Below are 24,642 nucleotides of genomic sequence, written 5' to 3' on the forward strand. Positions count from 1 at the left end.
CTATGTGGGGAGAGCGACAGTGTGAAATAACAGCATCCACAGTCCAGATGGGAGTATTGACAGTGTGCATTTGTCTGTAACATCCTTATTTCCGCACGCTGGAGCTGACATCACACCAGAGTAGCTTCACAGGGCATACCGCCATAAGGGAAACAAGCCCCATTCTTAAAGCCTGTACTCTGAATCACTGAATCGCTCACTACAAGCATACTGGAAAATAAACTGAATCGCTCACTACAAGCTCACTGGAAAAGAAACATCTAGGGCTAGCTTTGCTGACTTTTACTAACTAATCAGCAAGATAATCAGTTTTCACCCATTAGTGTTATTCTTATTACTTACTAACTTACTACTTTTGGGCAGTTTGGCTATTCAAATCCATGCCAGGAGGATATCTGTTAGTATGGTAATAAAGTGAGGCTAGCTGTCTGTGTCGATTCATCAGCCTGCCATCCCAGGGCTCCTCTTCACAAAGCACTTCTCAAATGAAATACTCTAGCAGGCCACACCAAGAGGAGGGGAGGGGAGGGGAGAGAGCATTAAGCAATAACACCGCTCAAAGCGCTTAAGGATAATTTTCCCTGATAAATAAACAGATTAATTATTCATATCCAAGGAACTTTAAAGTGCTTTCCTGGTTTGGTTGCTTGGTAGATAAATGGATCCTTTCAGCCTGATAACAGAGTATTATTTCTTGTTGTGGAATTTGTCTCTAGTGTATGTTTTCAGAGGAAAGCTAGAGGAAGTGCTTTAATTAAAATGAAAAAGCTCTGTGCTCCGAGCTCCACCTAACTCAAGGGCAAAAGGAACATCAGAGCCACTTTTAAGAGGTAAGAGGCAAGTTTAGGAGATCAAATTATGTTTTCATTTTAGATATCAGCCTTTGTGAGATACCTCACACTCTTTCACATAAGAGGTTACGATAATTTCTAAGCAAAAATATAAACATCCAAACAAACAACTCATCAAACCTGGGAATACAGTGTGTGAAAGTTTATACACAGAACTAACTATCCTGTTCCTCAAACATTATCACCATTTCCCATCAGAGGCCCCACAGAATTTCCAGACTGGCAAAAGAGATGAAGATATGGAACTATCTCAAGGACAGACCCAGCAGAAATGACAGAAACTAGCACCAGGTTGCAATTAGAGCCATTTTTTTATTGAATTAAGATACCATATGCTGTTCTTGGAGAGGCTACCAGAGTCTGCTTATTCAATTTTCCTGTTTATGTGTGGAGCTAGTGCTGAATACTGATGGCCACTTCAACATGGAACCAGATACTGCCTTGAATTTGACCGGTTACTTTCTGAAAGGGCACCTTTGATTTCTAAGATGTTGGAGAAAAATAAGCACCTATTTTATATGTTGTCATATGAATAGATTAAAGAAATACCATTTATTTTTTGTTAATATAGGACAATGTGAAAACAGATATTTTCAAGGTAAAAATATTTTTGCTTTGACCCGAGAAAGGACTACATCTTGATATGTGTAGAGAGAAAAACAAAAATAATGTCTTCTCTATATCAAAAAGATTTCTCAGATATTGTATAAAGTACTATTTCTGTTTTGTTCTTCTTGTAAAACTGGTGTTTGTACTGAAAAAGAGAGTCATCAGATCACCCTGCCTATGGGCAAGATATAATGAGTGCATTTCTAAGTTGTGGTGTTTCAAGTTGTACGAAAATATGTTTTTCTCATACAGACAGAGGCCGTAATCCTTTCGGATATGACAGTAGTTACAGGATAAATCTCAAATATGAGTTAAAAGTAAAACATTTAGAGTAATGATAAAAGGGAATGAATTGTTCAAAGCAAAGCTTTCTAAAGACTGAGACATTAAAGAGAAACGGTCTTACAAAATTACAGAAACATGAGGAGCAATATTCACGAGGAGGTACTGCCCGAATCCAATAAATATATAAATAAAATACAAAAAGCCACAATGTTTTATGTTCATGTTTAAACATCATGGTGTAGTCTTAATTATGCTTTCCTTACATCGCGACTAAAAATGATTTTTAAGCCTTGAGACAATTGAGACATGGATTGTGTATGTGTGCCATTCAGAGGGTGAATAGGCACGACAAAAGATTTAAGTGCCTTTGAACGGGGTATGGTATTAGGTGCCAGGCGCACAGGTCTGAGTGTGTCAAGAACTGCAAAGCTGCTGGGTTTTTCACACTCAACCGTTTCCCGTGTTTAGCAAGAATGGTCCACCACCCAAAGGACATCCAGCCAACTTGACACAAGTGTGGGAAGCATTGGAGTCAACATGGGCCAGCATCCCTGTAGAATGCTTTCGACACCTTGTAGAGTCCATGCCCCGACAAATTGAGGCTGTTCTGAGAGTAAAAGGGGGTGCAACTCAATATTAGAAGAAAAAAAAAAGGTTTTTGAAGTTTTAGGCATACTACCTACCACATAGGACCAATGTTCTGAAGGGTTTATTGATCAGAACAAAATAATCTCATTATGCAAATAAGATGTAGCTCAGGGATGTAGCTCAGTTGGTAGAGCATGGCGTTTGCAACGCCAGGGTTGTGGGTTTGATTCCCACGGGGGGCCAGTATGACATTTTTTAAATAAAAAAAACAATTGTGTATGCACTCACTAACTGTAAGTCGCTCTGGATAAGAGCGTCTGCTAAATGACAAAAAATGTTGTTGTTTTTTAATGTAAAAATTTGTTCCTAATGTTTTATACACTCAGTGTATAACGCTTGATGTACTATTGGGTAATGAAGCATACCAGGGACTGACCAGGACCAACCTTGCTTAGCTACAAAAGCATGCCAGTAGCATACCACCCTGCATCCCACTGCTGTCTTGCCGCTGAAGCTAAGCAGGGTTGGTCATGGATGGGAGACCAGATGCTGCTGGAAGTGGTGTTGGAGGGCCAGTAGGAGGCACTCTTTCCTCTGGTATTTTTTTTTGATATATCCCAATTCCCCATGGTAGTGATTGGGGACATTGCCCTGTGTAGGGTGACGTTAAACGGGTGTCCTGACTCTCTGTTGTCACTAAAGATCCCATGTCACTTATTGTAGGGTTGTTACCCAGGTGTCCTGGCTAAATTCCCAATCTGGCTGTCATAACATCATAGCCACCTAATCATCCCCACTTCTAATTGGCTCATTCATCCCCCTGTAACTATTCCCAAGGTTGTTGCTGTAAATGAGAATGTGTTCTCAGTCAACTTAACTGGTAAAAAAATGAAATGATGTTGTGACAGCAAATATACTATTCTCAAAATAGTCTAGTGTTATGACAACTCAAGCTGAGTGTTATGTTTGAAGACTGCCAGTTAGATAAAGAAGACCTTGTAAGCCAAATGGTCTCGCTTTAATGATATGGCCCTAATCCTAACATTTGAACCCTAATTTACCCCAGTCAATCACTCATCCGCCCTATTGAAGTCAACATTGTCAAAGACTATGAGAAGTACTTACACCTCAAAAGGGGTAAACAGTAGAACATGGAAACTACCCACACACTGTAATGAGACAATATTTTGACCACTATGTCTTTGTCACTGCCTTTGTGTTTTTGTCACTGCCGACTTACCTCACATGTAGAAGAGCGGCGTAGGCCTCGCTGCCAGCTAGGACATAGCTGATCCCAATAGACACACTGAGAACAGAGAGAGGGGACTTGTTATTTATAAGCCCTCACTTCATCACACTAATTAGTGTCTGTTTCACTCAAGTTTGCAGTGACGAGTTACCGGTACTCAAACTGACATCAAGCAGCAAATCTGTTCTGTGCAGAGTGCCTTCAACAGACTGAGGTAAAGTTATCACAAGACAAGTTAGACAACAAGTACTTTGGACTTCAAGTAAGTGACAGAAAGACAGATATCTTACAGTTTCCTTTTTCACATCGGAAACAACGGTATCATCTTTGAGGAAGTGAAATGTGAACATTGTGTTTTGAAAGGCATCAGGCCACAAAATCTAATCATGGAGCAGGAAAAAACATCCAATTAAGAAGATGACGTTTTGATTTGTGACATACAGTAGGCAGAGTGAGGATGATAAAGGATGATGAAGAAGGAGCTAGTTGATGATGAAGGAGAATGAGATACTGTATAGATAATGTAGATGCTGGGTGGGAAGAGGGAATTGACTTCACTGTGCTGTCTATCATCCCAAGGCCACCGTCAGCAGGCAGCACTGTGCAGCAGCAGTGTTGAGGTGTAGTGATGGTAGTTTTAAGAGCAGGCAGGCGGAGGGGGGTAGAGAGGGGTCACACAGCTGAGCATTGATCGACTACTAAGCCCCTTGAACACAATGAAGGGGGTATCGATTGAGAAGGCGTTAGTGAGAGCTGTCTAAATGCTGATAACAAGGCCCATTCAATCAACAGAGTGGGGTCCAGAGTAATAAACCAAACATTACACTGCAGATCACTATTGACATTTTGGTTAACGCTTGTGTCCGGTGGCATGATTCTCGTTGACAAAAAAACATCTGAAAGGGAGCAGTGGTTTATGTACTGTATTTATTATTTAACAAGGCAAAATAAAAAGGCACATTTGCTTTGGTATCAAGGCCTGAAAGGCCACAATATTACGGTACAAACTCAACGACACAAGATAAAAAAAAAAAAGGTTTTTGAAGCTTTAAGGCATACTACCTACCACATAGGACCAATGTTCTGAAGGGTTTATTGATCAGAACAAAATAATCTCATTATGCAAATCCAACGTTATAAATATTGCTACCTACAAAATGAAGTCAGCTGATTAATGCTCGCGTCCTCATTTGTGCAGAATATATTTGACTGGATGGGCCATTATTTTGAGGAGAAAAATAACAAGTGTTCGTTAGGAAAGACATGACATTTCACCTATAAATAACAGGCGGCTCCCCGCTAGTCTAGAGGGCACGGGATGGATTAAAAATCCACTTAGTGTTCTGATCCTACAAGGTCAAATCTTCCCCTTAGTCACAGACAGCAGAGGAGAGAGAGAGAGAGAGAGAGAGAGAGAGAGAGAGAGAGAGAGAGACCAGCGATAACGCACTCCAGTGCCTCGCCTTCATTAACCTTTTTGTCTTTATTAAAAGATCTTCATCAGCCCAGCAGGCTGGCAACTGGTGAAATTTTAGGAGTTTCCATGTTAACTCCCGAGAAGCTGGTGGGTCCCAGCAGGTGTCCTTCCTTCCCCTGAGGCTGTCTCTAGGTCTTCCTTAAAACATTAGTACAGTGGTTCCTCATTTAAAAGTTGTGTCATACCGCAGTATGAAGTGCAATGTATTTCAATATAACAGAATAGCATGTTTTGAGTTTTATTTATCTGTGCTTACTAGCCGAGGCTATATGGCTGCACCATCAACTTGTTCATTTATCAGACATCACTTGCGTATATTCAGTCAACACATATATTTAAAGAATATAATGGAATATAACTGAATGTTTACAGCTTCTTCTGGCAAATTAGAAACAGATCGAAAATTGGGGGGAAAAAGGGAAATAATAAAAAATTATAAAGAGGTGTCTTTCTCCGGGTGTGCACACGGGACAAAGGAAGAGCAATTCTTACACTATTGTTCTAAATTCAATCACCCTCTTCATCATTCAGTTCATTCAAATTCAATCGTGAAGTCAAGCGCACAATTATCAGTTTATATCTGGTTTCTATCACCTATTCATCAATTAATGTCATTCATTTAGTGAGGAGAGAGACACATTAGCACCTGGGTACCAACGCTTTACACATACACATTTTGACAGTTGGAATTTCATGACTTTTCCATGACTTCTCCATGACTCTTAACCAAATTTCCACGACCAACAATTGGCGGCGTGACCAACAATTGGCGCTTACTTTTTTATGTACGTATAAAACAGTAAGCGTAATGTGGTATCGACACTGGGAGGCTGCTCTCTGATCCCATGTACCATCTCCTGTCATTGAGCAAGGCACTTAACCCCCCACAAAGTTAAATACCTGTTAGGCAACTGTATAAAACACACGTGTGGTCAACCCTCAGTCTGGAGAGCTACTGCTGTCTGCTGTCTGCTGACCAGTATTTTTCTCCACTCATACAGGAGTAATAAAGGCTTAGTGTACTAACTTGTGGGATTTTTGTTTTCTTCTTTGATATATCAGGGGGTGCTGCAGCACCCTCAGCACCCCTACTTCCCGTGGCTATGCGGCATAGGCCCACCCACTTGGGAGCCAGGTCCAGCCAATCAGAATGAGTTTTTCCCCACAAAAGGGCTTTATTACAGACAGAAATACTCCTCAGTTTCATCAGCTGTCTGGGTGGCTTGTCTCAGACGAACCCGCAGGTGAAGAAGCCGTATCTGGAGGTCCTCGGTTGGTGTGGCTACACGTGGTCTGCGGTTGTGAGGCCGGTTGGACGTACTGCCAAATTCTCTAAAACGACGTTGGAGGTGGCTTATAGTAGAGAAATGAACATTCAATTATCTGGCAACAGCTCGGGTGGACATTCCTGCAGTCAGCATGATCCCTCAAAACTTGAGATATTTGTGGCATTGTGTTGTGTGACAAAACTGCACATTTTAGAGTGGCCTTGTCTAATGATCATGCTTTTTAACCTTTTCACATGTGAGTTCCAAATATCTCTAACAGTCGCCCCAGCGTGAGTTTTTTTATGCGCATGATGTCAGAATGCACTCACTGTTCCAAAATGTGATTGTTACGTAACAGGACAGTTAACCTGTGCTGCCCTTAAACCAAGACACACGCTACCTGCTAATTATGTATAGGCTATATTTCAACTTGTCAATTTGAAATTATTTTCTAACAAGTTTTATTTTCTAACAACAGTTTGAATTGAGGTGTGTTCCGCCTCCTCATTAATTCACATAGAAATAGCCCATTTCACTGTTGAAGACAATTTATGTTTGAGGGTTTACTGAACCGGAAAAACTTCTCTCTTCGATGAGAGCCCAAGCACCTCCCCAATGTTTCCCCAGATCAAGTATGCAGACATTTGTGCAGTTTAGCAAAATGTTTCCCCCTGGCACATTTTCTGGCTGGCGCTGACATTGGCTTCATTGTTGTTTTCCTTACAAATAATAACTTTGGACATGTGTGCGTTCCAATCAAAGTAAGTGCCTTATTTTCTGTATATCGTGTTGTCGTATGTACTTTAGCATATTGTATGTACAGTATCAGTCAAAAGTTTGGACACACCTACTCATTCAAGGGTTTTTCTTTATTTTTACTATTTTCTACATTGTAGAATAATAGTGAAGACATCAAAACTATGAAATAACACATATGGAATCATGTAGTAACCAAAAAAGTGTTCAACAAATCAAAATATATATTTTATATTTGAGATTCTTCAAAGTAGCCACCCTTTGCCTTGATGACAGCTTTGCACACTCTTGGCATTCTCTCAACCAGCTTCACCTGGAATGCTTTTCCAACAGTCTTGAAGGAGTTCCCACATATGCTGAGCACTTGTTGGCTGCTTTTCCTTCACTCTGCGGTCCAACTCATCCCAAACCATCTAAATTGGGTTGAGGTTGGGTGATTGTGGAGGCCAGGTCATCTGATGCAGCACTCCATCACTCTCCTTCTTGGTCAAATAGAACCTTACACAGCCTGGAGGTGTGTTGGGTCATTGTCCTGTTGAAAAACAAATGATAGCCCACTAAGCGCAAACCAGATGGTATGGCGTATCGCTGCAGAATGCAGTGGTAGCCATGCTGGTTAAGTTTGTCTTGAATTCTAAATATATCACTGACAGTGTCACCAGCAAAGCACCCCCACACCATCACACCTCCTCCTCCATGATTTACGGTGGGAACAACACATGCAGAGATCATCCGTTCACCCACACCGCATCTCACAAAGACACAGCGGTTGGAACCAAAAATCTCAAATTTGGACTCATCAGACCAAAGGACATATTTCCACCGGTCTAATGTCCATTGCACGTGTTTCTTGGCCCAAGCAAGTCTCTTCTTCTTCTTGGTGTCCTTTAGTAGTGGTTTCTTTGCAGCAATTCGACCATGAAGGCCTGATTCACGCAGTCTCCTCTGAACAGTTGATGTTGAGATGTGTCTGTGACTTGAACTCTGTGAAGCATTTATTTGGGCTGCAATCTGAGGTGCAGTTAACTCTAATAAACGTATTCTCTGCAGCAGAGGTAACTCTGGGTCTTCCTTTCCTGTGGTGGTCCTCATGAGAGCCAGTTTCATCATAGTGCTTGATGGTATTTGCGACTGCACTTGAAGAAACTTTCAAAGTTCTTGAAATGTTCCAGATTGACCTTCATTTCTTAAAGTAATGATGGACTGTCGTTTCTCTTTGTCACGACTTCCTCCGAAGCTGTCTCCCCTCCTTGTTCGGGCAGGCTTCGGCGTTCATCGTCACCGGCCTTCTAGCCACTGCCGCTCCATATCTCATCATTCCATTTGTCTTGTCTTGTCAATTACACAAACCTGGTTCATATTCCCCTCATTAGTACGTGTTTAAGTGTTCCCTCTGCCCCCTTGTCCTTGTGGGTGATTGTTCATTGTGAGGATTAGTAGCTCGGTTGAGCTCAGTATTTTGTATTGCCTCTGTATTTTCCCCGTGTGCATGTTTGTTCCAGTGCGCCTGTTTTGCACACTGGACTGGTTACGCTGGATTACGGAATAAACTCAGTATATTGTGATTTACACTCCTGCGCCTGACTCCTTCAAATCACGCATCACAGAATCACCCACCCAAAATGGAGTCAGCAGGAGAGGAGCGCATGCCTGGAGTCGTGGCACGGGTCCAGGAGCATTCAACAATGCTAGCCAGCGTCCAAAGCCTGGAGAAGAGAGGACCCGATCTGTCGAGACCAGCTGGGCAACCGGATCCAGCCACCCACACCCCAACACCCAGAGGGATCCATATATCCCGACCACGGGAGTTCGACGGGACAGCTGCTCTCTGCCAGGGATTCCTCCTCCAACTGGAGCTCTACTTCTCCAGCATCAGCCCGGCCCCATCGGAGCGGGAGAAGGTATCCGCCCTCGTCTCCTGCCTCTCGGGGAAAGCCCTGGAGTGGGCCAGCGCGATCTGGAACGAAGGAGGAGCCGCGTTGGACAACTACGGGGAGTTCGCTCACCTCTTTCGGGCAGTCTTCGATCACCCGCCCGAAGGTCAAGAGGCGGGCGAGCGGCTGGTCCACCTGAGGCAGGGGACGAGGACTGCGCAGGACTTTGCCTTGGAGTTTCGAACTCTAGCAGCTGGGTCCGGGTGGAACGAGCGGGCCCTTCTCGACCACTGCCATCTGTGGGTGGACGTCCGAAGGGAGCTAGCCTTCCGGGACACCATGCTGTCCTTCACGCAACTGGTGGACATGGTAATCCATTTGGACAACCTGCTGGCGGAGAGAGGACGTCCTGGAGGGGGTCTGCCCGTTCCAACCCCGGCCGACTCGGATCACGAGCTGATGGAGCCGGGTGGAGCCGCGATCAGAGAGAGAGAGAGCAGAGGACGACAGCGCCGGTGTCACTCTGGTGGCACCAAGGGACATTACACCACACAATGTCATCAGCATTCTTTTGGATCTGGAGGCGGCAGGCAGGGCACTCTCGCATCACCCCAGTTATCGAACACCCACACTTGTTCAGCGCCTTCTGCTGCGCACTTTACCCTACCCATCCACTTTCCTGATCACATCGTAGTTCCCCAGTGTAAGGTGCTAGTCGATTCAGGCGCAGCTGGGAACTTTATGGACAGGGCATTCTCACACAGTCTAGGCATTTCATTGGTTCCTCTATCCATTCCACTCCCCATCAGAGCACTTGACAGTCGACCATTAGGGTCCGGGTTTGTTAGGGAAGTTATCGCACCAATCACCATCGTTACCCAAGAGACTCATTGCGAGCAAGTCACGTTTTTTATCATTGAGTCTCCTGCTTTCCCTGTGGTACTAGATATCCCTTGGTTAGCACTGCACAACCCCACATTCTCATGGCCGCAGAGGGTCTCTGTGTTTCCGTTGGTGCAACCACGGTGGAAAGTACAGACAGCACCTGCATTTTCCAAAACGCAGGTGACCAAGTTACCACCTCATTGGGCGGGGGATTGCGCGATAAACCTCCAGGTAGACACTGTGCCTCCCAGGAGTCATGTGTATCCCCTGTCACAGGCTGAAACGGAGGCTAAGGAAACATACGTCACAGAGTCCCTGCGCCAGGGGTTTATACGTCCCTCCACTTCACCCGCCTCCTCGAGTACTATTTTGTGAAGAAGAAAGACGGCGGTCTGCGACCTTGCATTGATTATCGATCACTGAACAAGGTGACGATACGATTCAGTTATCCTCTCTTCCTCATTCCTTCAGTGATCGAGTCAATGCATGGGGCGCGCTTCTTCACCAAATTAGATCTCCAGAGTGCGTACAACCTGGTGCGTGTCCGAGTGGGGGATGAGTGGAAGACAGCATTCAGCACAACTACGGGGCATTATAAATAACTGGTGATGCTCTACGGTTTGATGAATGCTCCATCCGTCTTCCAGTCCTTTGTGAACGAGGTGTTTCGGGACATGCTTGGTCGCGGTGTAGTGGTCTACATCGATGACATTCTGGTTCGCAAAGTGCTAGTCCGACTGTTGGAAAATGACCTTTATGCCAAGGCAGAAAAGTGTCTGTTTTTCCAGCAGTCCATCTCCTTCCTCGGATACCGCATTACCACCTCAGGTGTGGAGATGGAGGTAGATCGCATTTCAGCCGTGCGTAATTGGCCGACTCCAACCACAGTTAAGGAGGTGCAGCGCTTTATTGACTTCGCCAATTACTATCGGAGGTTTATCCGGGGCTTTGGCAAGGTCGCAGCTCCAATTACATCTCTGTTGAAGGGTGGGCCGTCCCGGCTCCGCTGGTCTGCTGAGGCTGACAGGGCCTTCAGTAACCTTAGGGGTCTGTTCACCTCAGCCCCGGTACTGGCCCACCCTGATCCATCACTACCGATCATAGTGGAGGTGGATGCGTCCGAGGTAGGGATAGGCACTGTCCTATCTCAACGCTCGGGCATGTCACCCAAGCTCTGCCCCTGTGCCTTCTTCTCTAAGAAGCTCAGCCCGGCAGAGCAGAACTACGACGTTAGTGATTGGGAGCTATTGGCTGTTGTCCGAGGCCTGACCGTGTGGAGGCATTGGCTTGAAGGTGCGAAACACCCTTTCCTCGTCTGGACGGACCACCGTAACCTGGAGTACATCCGGGCAGCGAGGAGGCTGAATCCTCGCCAGGCCAGGTGGGCCCTATTCTTCACCGGGTTTTGATTTCCCACTACCATACATCCCAGGTACGAAGAACATGAAGACAGATGCATTGTCACGGCTGTATGACACAGAGGAGAGGCCCAGAGACAACACTCCCATACTCCCGGCCTCCTCTGCCGGTAGTATGGGCGATGGACGCGGATATAGAGCAGGCTGGGCTGCAGTACGTGCCTGCTCTTATCCGTGACTGTCTGATCTACTGGGCGCACACGTCTCCTCTGGTCACCCAGGTATCGGTCGTACAGTGCGCTGCCTGACCGGAAAGTACTGGTGGCCTACCTTGGCTAAGGATGTGAGGGTGTATGTCTACTCCTGTTCGGTGTGTGCCCAGAGTAAGGCACCTAGGCACCTCCCAGCTGGTAAGTTACAACCTTTACCAGTTCCACAACGACCATGGTCTCACCTGAGTGTTGATTTCCTTACCGATCTTCACCTCTCCCAAGGTAACACCACCATCCTGGTCGTTGTGGACCGCTTTTCCAAGGCCTGCCGCCTCCTTCCTCTGACCGGTCTCCCCACGGCCCTGTAAACTGCAGAGGCCCTGTTTACACACGTCTTCCGGCACTACGGGGTACCAGAGGATATAGTGTCTGACCGGGGTCCCCAGTTCACATCCAAGGTCTGGAAGGCGTTCATGGAACGTCTGGGGGTCTCGGTCAGCCTGACCTTTGGTTTCCACCCCAAGTCTAATGGGCAGGTGGAACGGGTAAATCAGGATGTGGGTAGGTTCCTGCGGTCCTACTGCCAGGACCGGCTGGGGGAGTGGTCGGTGTTCTTGCCATGGGCCGAATATGCCCAGAACTCTCTCCGTCACTCCTCCACTAACCTAACGCCATTCAATTGTGTTTTAGGTTACCAACCGGTTCTGTGCACCGTGGCACCAGAGCCAGACCGAGGCTCCTGCAGTGGATGACTGGTTTCGGCACGCGGAGGAGACGTGGGACGCTGCCCACATCCACCTCCAATGCGCCGTGCATCGTCAGAAGGCCAACGCTGACCGCCACAGCAGTGAGGCCCCGGTCTTCATACCGGGTGATCGGGTCTGGCTCTTGACCCGGAATCTGCCCCTCCGCCTGCCCTGCCGGAAGCTGAGCCCGCGGTTTGTGAGGCCGTTCAAAGTCCTGAGGAGAATCAACTTGATTACCGTATTAACCCCTCGTTTCATATGTCTCTCCTCAGGCCGGTGGTGGCTGGTCCGCTCCAGGAGTCTGAGGTGCGGGAGGTCCCTCCGCCTCCTCTGGACATCGAGGGGGCCCCGGCGTACTCTGTCCGTTTCATCCTGGATTCGAGGCGTTGGGTGGGGGGCCTTCAGTACCTCGTGTAGTGGGAGGGGTACAGTCCGGAGGAACGGTGCTGGGTCCCGGTGAGGGATATCCTTGATCCCTCCCTGTTGCGGGATTTCCACCATCGCCATCCGGCTCACCCTGCTCCGCGTCCTCCTGGCCGTCCCCGAGGCCGGGGTCGGCGCGCTACTGGAGCTGTGCGTCAAGGGGGGGGGGTTCTGTCACGACTTCCTCCGAAGCTGCATCCCCTCCTTGTTCGGGCAGGCTTCGGCGTTTGTCGTCACCAGCCTTCTAGCCACTGCCGCTCCATATCTCATCATTCCATTTGTCTTGTCTTGTCAATTATACAAACCTGGTTCATATTCCCCTCATTAGTACGTGTTTAAGTGTTCCCTCTGCCCCCTTGTCCTTGTGGGTAATTGTTCATTGTGAGGATTAGTAGCTCGGTTGAGCTCAGTATTTTGTATTGCCGGGGTATTTCCCCGTGTGCATGTTTACCCTCCTGAGCCTGACTCCTTCAAATCACGCATCACACTCTTTGCTTATTTGAGCTGTTCTTGCCATAATACGGACTTGGTCTTTTATAAATATGGACTTGGTCTTTTCTGTATACTACCCCTACCTTGTCAAAACACAACTGATTGGCTCAAACGCTGTCACGATCGTTGGGAGAAGGATTAGACCAAGGCGCAGCGTGGAATGCATACATGTTTATTAAAACAATAAACACTGACAAAACAACAAAAGGCAATGAAACGTGATGTCGGAAGGCTATACACAAACAAGCCAAACACACCGAAACACAAACAAGATCCCACAACCCAGGCAAGAAAAACTGGCTGCCTAAGTATGATCCCCAATCAGAGACAACGAGCGACAGCTGCCTCTGATTGGGAACCACACCCGGCCAAACATAGAAATACAAAACATAGAGTTTCACACCCTGACCAAACTACCTAGAGAATAACAGTCTCTCCAGGTCAGAGCGTGACAGTACCACCCCCCCCCCCCCCCTGTGGTCCTCTGTAGCTCAGCTGGTAGAGCACGGCGATTGTAACGCCAAGGTAGTGGGTTCAATCCCCGGGACCACCCATACACAAAAATGTATGCACGCATGACTGTAAGTCGCTTTGGATAAAAGCGTCTGCTAAATGGCATATTATTATTATTATTATTTAAAGGTGCGTACTCCGGCCGCACCAACCTGACTCATTAGGGTAGGGTCCGGGTGGGCATTCCGCCTCGGAGGCGGATCCGGCTCCGGGCGTGACGACCTCTCCCTCTCTGCCTCCCCGTTGCGCCCCTGGTCTGGTCTGGACCTCGACACGATGCTTCCCCTCTCCTTCCTCCCACGATGCACCAAACCCTGTCTGGACCCTGGTGTGGGAGACCCCGAACCTGGAGAGGGGCTGACGTCTGGGCCTGGATCCGCAATCCTCCTGCAATGCACCAAGCCCTGTCTGGACCCTGGTGTGGGAGGCCCCGACCCTAGAGAGGGGCTGACTTCTGGGTCCGGAGTGGAGCCGCTGACCGGAGCTGGACTGGGCACCGGTGGAGCGGACTGCTCTGGCTCCGGAGTGGAACCGCTGACCGAAGCTGGACTGGGCACCGGTGGAGCGGATTGCTCTGGCTCCGGAGTGGAACCGCTGACCGGAGCTGGACTGGGCACCAGTGGAGCGGACTGCTCTGGCTCTGGAGTGGAGCCGCTGACCGGAGCTGGACTGGGCACCGGTGGAGTGCTTTGGCTCCGGAGTGGCTACCGGGCTGGCGACACGCACCACTGTTTTGGTGCGAGGAGCAAGGACGGGCCATACTGGACTGGGAACACGCACCACTGGCTTGGTGCGAGGAGCAGGCACGAGGCTTACCGGACTGGGAACCGGCGCTGGAGGTCTACGACTGTACCAGTCCTTTACTCTCCGCGCCCAGTCCTCCTCCAGTGAGGACTCCTCCTTGAGCCCCCATGAGTGCAGTGCAGGGGCTCTTCTCTATCGATCCCCGACCACCCATTTAGCCCCCCCAAAAAAATTTTTTTATTGGGGCTGTCTCTCGGGCTTACTCCTCGGCCGGCGCCTTCTGTGTTCCTCTCCTGCCTGGGCCTCCTCCTTCGCCCAGGGTCCTTTACCTGCCAAAATCTCCTCCCATGTCCAAAAACTCTTCCCCACCTGTGTCCAGGGTGTCTGCTGCTCCTGGGCACGCTGCTTGGTCGGTTTTTGGTGGGATCTTCTGTCACGATCGTTGAGAGACGGATTAGACCAAGGCGCAGCGTGGAATGCATACATGTTATTTTTTTTAAATGTTTTTTTCTTATTTTGGGGGGTGGGGGATGGATCAGCTTAATATTGCAGATATAATGTATCTTCTATCAAAGTAATTGTCTGCATCACTTCCAATCCCCCATGTTTTTTATATATATACTCCCCTTTATTACTTTTCAAACCCGCCATCCTCTCCCTACTTGGAGTAAATTAGTGAACAACAATGCCCAGGCCTCTACTTCCGGTCTATACTTACTATCTACACCTTATGGACAATTTTACAATAATTCTATTATATATATTTTTTTGCTCCTGAACTTCTTCTACTCTCAACCTCTCCGATCATTTTCATGATGTCCATCCGGTTTGCTTCTATATGCCATATCTTTCTAACTGTGCTCTTTCCCAAAAGCTCCAAACATACAACCTATATACTTATTATGGACACAGTATGCTTACATTATTAGCCATCTTTGTTATTATTTGTTGTTATTTGTTATTAGTCCCATCCTTCAACTCTATTCAATACCTCCCATCTATATCTTAACACCATCCATATAGGATTTCTATTTGCCATATATATTTCAACCGTACTGTGATGTTTTACAAAAGTTCTGAACCTTTCTATTCTCATTGCTTCTACAGATTGTGAATTTAAAATAAACATTTTTGCTAAAAGTATTATTATATTATTGATCGATTGACTATGACTTTTCAGATCACCCAGTAATGCTATCTGCAAGGTTAGCTCCAGGTAAATATTGCAATCCTTTAGCCATTCCTGGACCTGTGTCCAAAAACAAGCTACAAATGGACAGAACCAAAACAAATGATCTAATGATTCTGTCTCTTCACAGCAAAAACTGCAGAGCTGGGAAGATTGTATCCTCCATATAAATAACATTCTATTGGTAGCAATAATTTTATATAATAATTTAAATAGAAAGATTCTAATTTTTGAATCCGGTGTCGTTTTGCGTGTCAGTTCATAAACACTATGCCATGGGATCGGTACTTCAAAGATCTCTTCCCATCTATTTTGCAATCTATATGGGACGGCTGTCAATCCTTTGGTCCTTAAGTGAAACTGATATACTTTTTTATTTATCACAGTTTTCCTTAACCAATTATGTTCTTTAATGCAAGGCCGACAGACAAGTTCCTTACTTTCTCCCCCTTCCACTTTCCTCTTCCACTTTTGCAGTAAGGCTGCAATTATTTGGTTGTAATTTTGGGTAGAGCAGACATTTCCATATGTTTTTGTTAGCTGCATGTGCGACATAACTCCACCAGTCCTACCGATGATATCATTTACGAAGATTATACCTTTTTTAAACATTCTGTCAAAAAAGAAAGTTTTTTTGTCAATTAGTACAGTGGGGAAAAAAAGTATTTAGTCAGCCACCAATTGTGCAAGTTCTCCCACTTAAAAAGATGAGAGAGGCCTGTAATTTTCATCATAGGTACACCTCAACTATGACAGACAAAATGAGAATTCTTTTTCCAGAAAATCACATTGTAGGATTTTTAATGAATTTATTTGCAAATTATGGTGGAAAATAAGTATTTGGTCAATAACAAAAGTTTCTCAATACTTTGTTATATACCCTTTGTTGGCAATGACACAGGTCAAACGTTTTCTGTAAGTCTTCACAAGGTTTTCACACACTGTTGCTGGTATTTTGGCCCATTCCTCCATGCAGATCTCCTCTAGAGCAGTGATGTTTTGGGGCTGTCGCTGGGCAACACTGACTTTCAACTCCCTCCAAAGATTTTCTATGGGGTTGAGATCTGGAGACTGGCTAGGCCACTCCAGGACCTTGAAATGCTTCTTACGAAGCCACTCCTTCGTTGCCCGGGCGGTGTGTTTGGGATCATTGTCATGCTGAAAGACCCAGCCACGTTTCATCTTCAATGCCCTTGCTGATGGAAGGAGGTTTTCACTCAAAATCTCACGATACATGGCCCCATTCATTCTTTCCTTTACACGGATCAGTCGTCCTGGTCCCTTTGCAGAAAAACAGCCCCAAAGCATGATGTTTCCACCCCCATGCTTCACAGTAGGTATGGTGTTATTTGGATGCAACTCAGCATTCTTTGTCCTCCAAACACGACGAGTTGAGTTTTTACCAAAAAGTTATATTTTGGTTTCATCTGACCATATGACATTCTCCCAATCCTCTTCTGGATCATCCAAATGCACTCTAGCAAACTTCAGACGGGCCTGGACATGTACTGGCTTAAGCAGGGGGGACACATCTGGCACTGCAGGATTTGAGTCCCTGGCGGCGTAGTGTGTTACTGATGGTAGGCTTTGTTACTTTGGTCCCAGCTCTCTGCAGGTCATTCACTAGGTCCCCCCGTGTGGTTCTGGGATTTTTGCTCACCGTTCTTGTGATCATTTTGACCCCACGGGGTGAGATCTTGCGTGGAGCCCCAGATCGAGGGAGATTATCAGTGGTCTTGTATGTCTTCCATTTCCTAATAATTGCTCCGACAGTTGATTTCTTCAAACCAAGCTGCTTACCTATTGCAGATTCAGTCTTCCCAGCCTGGTGCAGGTCTACAATTTTGTTTCTGGTGTCCTTTGACAGCTCTTTGGTCTTGGCCATAGTGGAGTTTGGAGTGTGACTGTTTGAGGTTGTGGACAGGTGTATTTTATACTGATAACAAGTTCAAACAGGTGCCATTAATACAGGTAACGAGTGGAGGACAGAGGAGCCTCTTAAAGAAGAAGTTACAGGTCTGTGAGAGCCAGAAATCTTGCTTGTTTGTAGGTGACCAAATACTTATTTTCCACCATAATTTGCAAATAAATTCATTAAAAATCCTACAATGTGATTTTCTGGAGAAAAAAAATCTCAATTTGTCTGTCATAGTTGACGTGTACCTATGATGAAAATTACAGGCCTCTCTCATCTTTTTAAGTGGGAGAACTTGCACAATTGGTGGCTGACTAAATACTTTTTTCCCCCACTGTATATTTGAATTTAACCACAATATTTGTTGCATTATTTGTTCTGTCGTTTCTGGAGGATTAAATTGAAATTGCAACCAACTTTCTATGGCTTGTTTTAGAAATAGTGATATTTTGGAGATGATTTCCTTTTCAAATAACTGCAAATGAGTTGTTGTAATCTGAATAAAGGGAAAAAGGCCTTTCTTGAACATTGGGTGAGACAATCTTACTAATTTGCTTAAGAACCAGTTCGGATTTAAGTATAACTTTTGTATGATTGAAGCTTTTAGTGATAGGTCTAATTACATTTACATTTACGTCATTTAGCAGACGCTCTTATCCAGAGCGACTTACAGTTGGTGAATACATATTTTTTTATACTGGCCCCCCGTGGGAATCGAACCCACAACCCTGGCATTGCAAACGCCATGCTCTATCAACTGAGCTACATCCCTGCCGTCCATTCCCTCCCCTACCCTGGACGACGCTGGGCCAATTGTGCGCCGCCCATGAGTCTCCCGGTCGGCTGCGACAGAGCCTGGATTCGAACCAGGATCTCTAGTGGCACAGTTAGCACTGCGATGCAGTGCCTTAGACCACTGCGCCACTCAGGAGTGTGAGTGGCGCAGTGGTCTAAGGCACTGCATCGCAGTGCTAACTGTGCCACTAGAGATCCTGGTTCGAAGCTTTAATATTTAACAATTTCTGTCCTCCGAATTCATATACATTATATAAATATGCACTTTTAATTTTGTCTGGCTTGCCGTTCCAAATAAAATTGAATATTTTTTTCTCATATAATTTAAAAAAACTGTTCGCTAGGCGTAGGCAAGACCATAAGCAAATAGGTAAACTGGGATAATACTAAAGAGTTAATCAGGGTGATTTTTCCACAAATTTACAGGTATTTTCCTTTCCATGGTAGTAAGATCTTATCTATTTTTGCTAACTTTCTATACAAATTTATTGAAGTGAGATCATTTATTTCCTTTGGGATATGTATTCTGAGTATATCCACATCACCATCAGACCATTTTATTGGTAAACTACATGGTAATGTAAAAATTGTATTTTTTAGTGATCCAATACGTAATATAGTACATTTGTCATAATTTGGTTGTAATCCAGAGAGGTTAGAAAATGTATCTAGATCCTCTATGAGGCTGTGGAGGGATTCTAGTTGTGGATTTAAAAGAAAACATGAATCATCAGCGTACAATGACACCTTTGTTTTTAAGCCCTGTATTTCTAATCTTCTGATATTATTATTGGATCTGATTTTAATAGCTAACATCTCGATGGCCACAATAAATAGATATGCCGATAGTGGACAACCTTGTTTCACTCCTCTTGACAGTTTAAAACTTTCTGAGAAATAGCCATTATTTACTATTTTACACCTAGGGTTACTATACATGATTTTGACCCATTTTATAAGAGATTCTCCAAAATTGAAATGCTCCAGGCATTTATATATAAACCCCAGTCGAACTTTATCAAATGCCTTTTTCGAAGTCTGCTATGAATAGCAGGCCTGGTTTCCCATATTTTCCATAGTGTTCTATTGTTTCCAATACTTGCCTTATATTATCTCCAATGTATCTTCCATGTAAAAAACCTGTCTGATTAGAATGAATAATATCCGACAATACCTTTTTAATTCTATGCGCTATACATTTTGCTAGGATTTTTGCATCACAACACTGAAGTGTAAGGGGCCTCCAATTTTGTAAATGGACTGGATCTTTATATTTTCCACTTTTATCCTGTTTCAGTAATAATGAGATCAGACCTTCTTCTTGAGTGTCAGATAATCTACCATTTACATAGGAGTGGTTAAAACATGCTAATAACGGTCCTCTTAGTATATCAAAAAAGGTTTGGTATACCTCGACTGGTATGCCATCCAAAGTCTTTAATTGCATCCAGAAGTTCCTCCTCTGTAATTTCACCTTCACATGAGTCTTTCTGTGTGGCTGTTAATTTGACATTATCAATAGAAAATAAATCTCTACAATTAGCTTCAGTTAGAGGAGATGGAGGCAACTGAAAAGAAAACATATGCTTAAAGTACTTTGTTTCTTCCTTCAAAATATCATTTGGTGAATTATGGGTGACTCCGTCAATTGTAACCAGTTTCATAAAGTAATTTTTGGTAGCATTCCTATGTTGAAGATTAAAAAAGAATTTTGTGCATTTTTCCCCATATTCCATCCAGTTTGCTTTATTTTTATAATATATTACACTTGATCTTTCTTGAAAAAGTTTCTCCATTTCTTTTTGTTTTTCCTCTAATTTATTCTGAGCCTCTATGTTACGGTTTTTATTGCCATCTATCTGTTCTGTTAGACTTTCTATTTCCTTTCTTAGTATAAACTCTTTTGACCTAAATTGCTTTTGTTTTCAAAATGAGTACTGAATTGCATGGCCTCTAAAGACACATTTAAAGGTGTCCCATACAATAAGGGGATTCGCTGTACCTATGTTATGTTGGAAAAAGTCAGTTATAAATTCCTTTGTTCTAATTATAAATAAATTATCATCCAATAGGCTTTGATTAAATTTCCAATATCCTCGCCCACGTGGAAATTCAGTAAGAGTAATGTATATGCCTATTATATGATGGTCCGACCGCATTCTGTCCCCTATCAACACGTTTTTTTACTTTTGGTGCCAACGAGAATGAGATAAGAAAGAAGTCAAGACGACTAGCTTGATTCAGTCTCCGCCATGTATATCTCACTAGATCAGTATATTTAAGCCTCCATATATCTACTAGTTCTAATGTATCCATGACATTCACAATTTCCTTAAGAGCATGTGGGTGATTGTTTGTGGTGTGATTTCCTTTACGGTCCATTGAGCTATTTAAAACAGTATTATAATCCCCCACCATAATAATATTGTCTTGAATTGCTTGCAGGCTTGATCATTTATTATATATATATTGTCAAAGAATTGTGGATCATCATTATTTGGTCCGTAAAGGTTAATGAGCCATATCTGTTTATGGTCCAATAACATATTTAAAATAATCCATCTACCTTGCATATCTATTTTGACAATTTGCACATTCGGATCGAAATTACTATTAATTAATATCATCACCCCTTTTGAATTTCTTTGCCCATGGGAGAAGTATATCCCCCCCCTCCATTTTTTCCCACGCTACTTCATCTCGAATTGTTGAATGAGTTTCCTGTATACAATAGATATTACCGTATTTTCCGCAGTATAAGGCGCACCGGATTATAAGGCGCACCTTCAATGAATGGCCTATTTTAGAACTGTTTTCATATATAGGGCACACCGGATTATAAGGCGCATAGAATAGAAGATACTGCTGTCAAACGTTTGACTGGGGTTGCATTATGCATCCACTAGATGGAGCTGTGCTAAAGGGAATGTCAACAAAACAGTCAGATAAAGTCAAACTTTATTAAGCGTTCTGACAACAATTTTGGGGTCTTTATACACACACAAGTGGTGTGGGACTGTGAGTAAGCACAGTACCGGTGTTTACTGACTACAGTAGCCGTAATGCTGCAAGCGGTGCGGCTTTGTAGTTTATCAGTCGTACTGAAACATTTCATTATTATTAAATAGTTTTTATTGGTTTTTCATACTGAAACATTTTGACAGAGCGCCTTGAGCGCCGTGTACAACCAGTATGGATCAACCAATTAACCAATTGATCCATATATAAGGCGCTCTGGATTATAAGGCGCACTGTCGTTTTTTGAGAAAATTAAAGGCTTTTAAGTGCGCCTTATAGTGCGGAAAATACGGTATATTCCTTCTCTTTGAGCCATGTAAATATTGTTCTTCTTTTGTTATTATCAGCTAAGCCATTACAATTATAACTGGCTATACTTATTTCACCATACACCATAATGAGATACAAGTTTCAAGTCTATTTATCATTATATATGTTTGTAAATGTACCACTAAAAAATACCGTAATGATCGAGTGTCCATATAGCTGTACCGTGATATTTGCATTGCTACGGAGTAACCCTTCAATTGTTCTCCACTAATTCCCCCACTAAAGCCCCTCCCCATCCCAAGTTGAGCCGTCATCCCAGTGATCAGCATCCCACCCACGTCCCTCCGGATCCCTAAGGCCCCGAGAGGCCAGGACCCATCCATCGAAAACAGCACACAGTGCCACCCACAAAACAGAAGCAAATTAACCACAAAAAGCATTTCCAATGCTTTCACCTCTCTATATATATATCTATATAACTATTTTAAAAAAATTATGCATATCCTATTTTCCATCATTACCAATTAATATGCGTAATAATGTTGGCAGTTCACGCGTAGGATTCTAACATATAACCCGGATTGCCATTGTATTACATTTAATTAATTGACAAGCAATTATTATCCCTGCAAATAATTCCCGTGGTCCATCCCATACCTCCCCCCCAACATCCCCACCCCCCCACAACAGATGCCAGACAAGCACACACACACATACTCACATACTCCAACACACTCAACCCCCCTCCTCCACAATCCACCATAAAATCAGATACTCAACGGCTGTTATATCCCAGAGCCCAACTCGAGAAATAACTTGATTTACGAGTGCACATACAGTTAAAGCTGATTGAGAAAGCATGCAGATTGAGCAGAAACTGATAACAATGTGAGATTTGATTAATCTACTTAATCTATGTCAAGTCCTAGGTGATGGAGATCAGATCCACCCTCTTCACCTGAGACACAAACACTCTGATCCCCTGTTGTAACCATTTTCCCAAGCATCTCCGTGCGGTCAGACCTTTGATTATTTTGTGCCACCTGGGCCACAATGATAAACCCCCTCTCTGATTGTCCGAGTGTGACCCCCTCCCCATGGGTTACTGCAGCCAGTGTTGCCAGCACTGCCACTACCTGGGTGGGCGTACCCCACCGGAATCCCCACCGGCTAGGTAAAAGGTCAAGGTTCTCATTAGCAGCTTTGAGAATTTCCTTGTATATTATGCTCTCCCATCAGGGGGCTCTGGCTTTGTAGGACCAACCCTGCCAGGCAGGCTCAGAATCTTGAGGGGGCGGTGCTGCTCAAGTAGGTCTCTGACCGCATTTATTTCTCTGTTTAGGCTGCATACTCACAGCAGGTCCATAAAAGAGATGGGAACTTCTCTTTGGTGTATGGGTCGCTCAGGTGGGTGTCCAGGTTATAGGGTTAGGGATCTTTCCATCATGATAGGACAATGAAAAATTAGATTAGATGTATACTATATTTAAAAATGTATATCCCTCTTCTACACAAAATTGAAAGCTCTCTCTCACTACCCCTGCTTATAGACCCCCGGTCGGCTCTGGGATATGCAACCATTTCCCCTCTCACTCACTTAACGCCGCACCTTTTCAAACACAAAAATGCACACCACATGGTTGACTGCGGAAGAAATGGGCCGAGCGTGCAAACGCACCCGCATCCACATCTGCCGCAAAGGGGGAAAGGACGCCAGAGAGAACACAGGACCAACCACAACAACCATCCGCCAAAACAACAACCTCCCGCCAAAAAAGCCATGTTCTAATTATTTGTATTTAAAGATGTATCATTCTGCTTGTTATGTCGTTTTATCCTTTTATAAAATACTATACTTACTATAAATGTTATTTAATATTACAATCCCTATCATTGCTAGTATCAGGTGCTCCAATATTCGACTCCTCTATTACAACTTTTAGAATAGCCATGGAGTAGTCTTTGTGTCTCTGAACATTTGGTTGTCAATATATAGTTTATCCACCACGAGTGCAACACGTTTCCCTTTTAATCAGATTGGATACAGAACTTTGCGCCTTTCTACAATCTCCCTCGGGAACTGATCATTCATGCCTATTTTCGTGCCAGCAAGTCTTTTTCCTAGGCTTTTCACCATTGCTTTATCTTTAAAAAAAGCAAATTTGGCAACGATTGGGCGCTCATATTTCTGTCCTCTTTTTCCGAAACAGTGTACACGTTTGAGTTGGATTTTATCGACAGCCTCGAGTGGGATTTGTAGCGCTGTATGCAGGAAGTCCTTCATAATATTCTCTGTTATTTCTCCCTCCTTTTTCTGAATACCCGTAAGTACTAGATTTTCCCTCATCGATCTAGTTTGGATGTCTAGTAAGGCTTCTCTCAGAAGGTTGTTCTCCTTTTTTAGTTCCCTAACGTCCGTTTCCATTTTAGAGACTGTCACTTTTAATTTTTTGGTTTCTTTCTCAATTACCAAAGCTTTTTCGTCACTCATTTGAAGACTCGCTTTCAACTCTTTTACGTCTTTACTGACCAATTCTAGTATGCCCAATTTGTCATTTATCGACTTCAACAGGTCGCTTTCCACACTTACCATACCCAGTGGTGAAAAGCATATATCATCTGTATCAGTCGATGAGTCGCATTTCCTTTTGGGGATCGGCTCTCCACGCTTGTCTTCAGTCATGTTTGGGTGTTGCGTGTTGTTGTAATATTTGTCGATATATTTCTCTAGCCTTATAATCTGTTTTGTGTTATTATCCAGATTGAATTATATTAACTGTGAATATATAAAATGCTAACATTTAGTCTAACTTACTGATTTTGAATATTATGTTTTTATCTTGAGGTGTTTTGTACCGCTTTCTATTCAATACGCCATCTTGTCTACGCATGCCCCGCCCACCTTATGATCCCCAATCAGAGACAACGAGCGACAGCTGCCTCTGATTGGGAACCACACCCGGCCAAACATAGAAATACAAAACATAGAGTTTCACACCCTGACCAAACTACCTAGAGAATAACAGTCTCTCCAGGTCAGGGCGTGACAAATGCATTAAGAAGGAAAGAAATTCTAAAAATTAACTTTGAACAAGGCACACCTGTTATTTGAAATGCATTCCAGG

At 44.1% G+C, this 24,642-nt stretch overlaps 1 protein-coding gene across 2 annotated transcripts in view; it reads right to left on the bottom strand.

The window, feature by feature from the left end:
* The window catches only part of si:ch211-51h4.2, a 105,303-nt gene that overhangs the window by 65,601 nt on the left and 15,060 nt on the right, over positions 1-24,642 (bottom strand). For both annotated transcript variants that reach the window (XM_041839269.1, XM_041839268.1), the window contains one exon: positions 3,574-3,639. In XM_041839269.1, the coding sequence (XP_041695203.1) occupies positions 3,574-3,639 (66 nt within the window). The remainder of the gene's footprint in view (positions 1-3,573; positions 3,640-24,642) is intronic.

Source organism: Coregonus clupeaformis, chromosome 20 (genome assembly GCF_020615455.1).
Source record: "Coregonus clupeaformis isolate EN_2021a chromosome 20, ASM2061545v1, whole genome shotgun sequence".
In the NCBI taxonomy this organism is placed as follows: domain Eukaryota; kingdom Metazoa; phylum Chordata; class Actinopteri; order Salmoniformes; family Salmonidae; genus Coregonus; species Coregonus clupeaformis.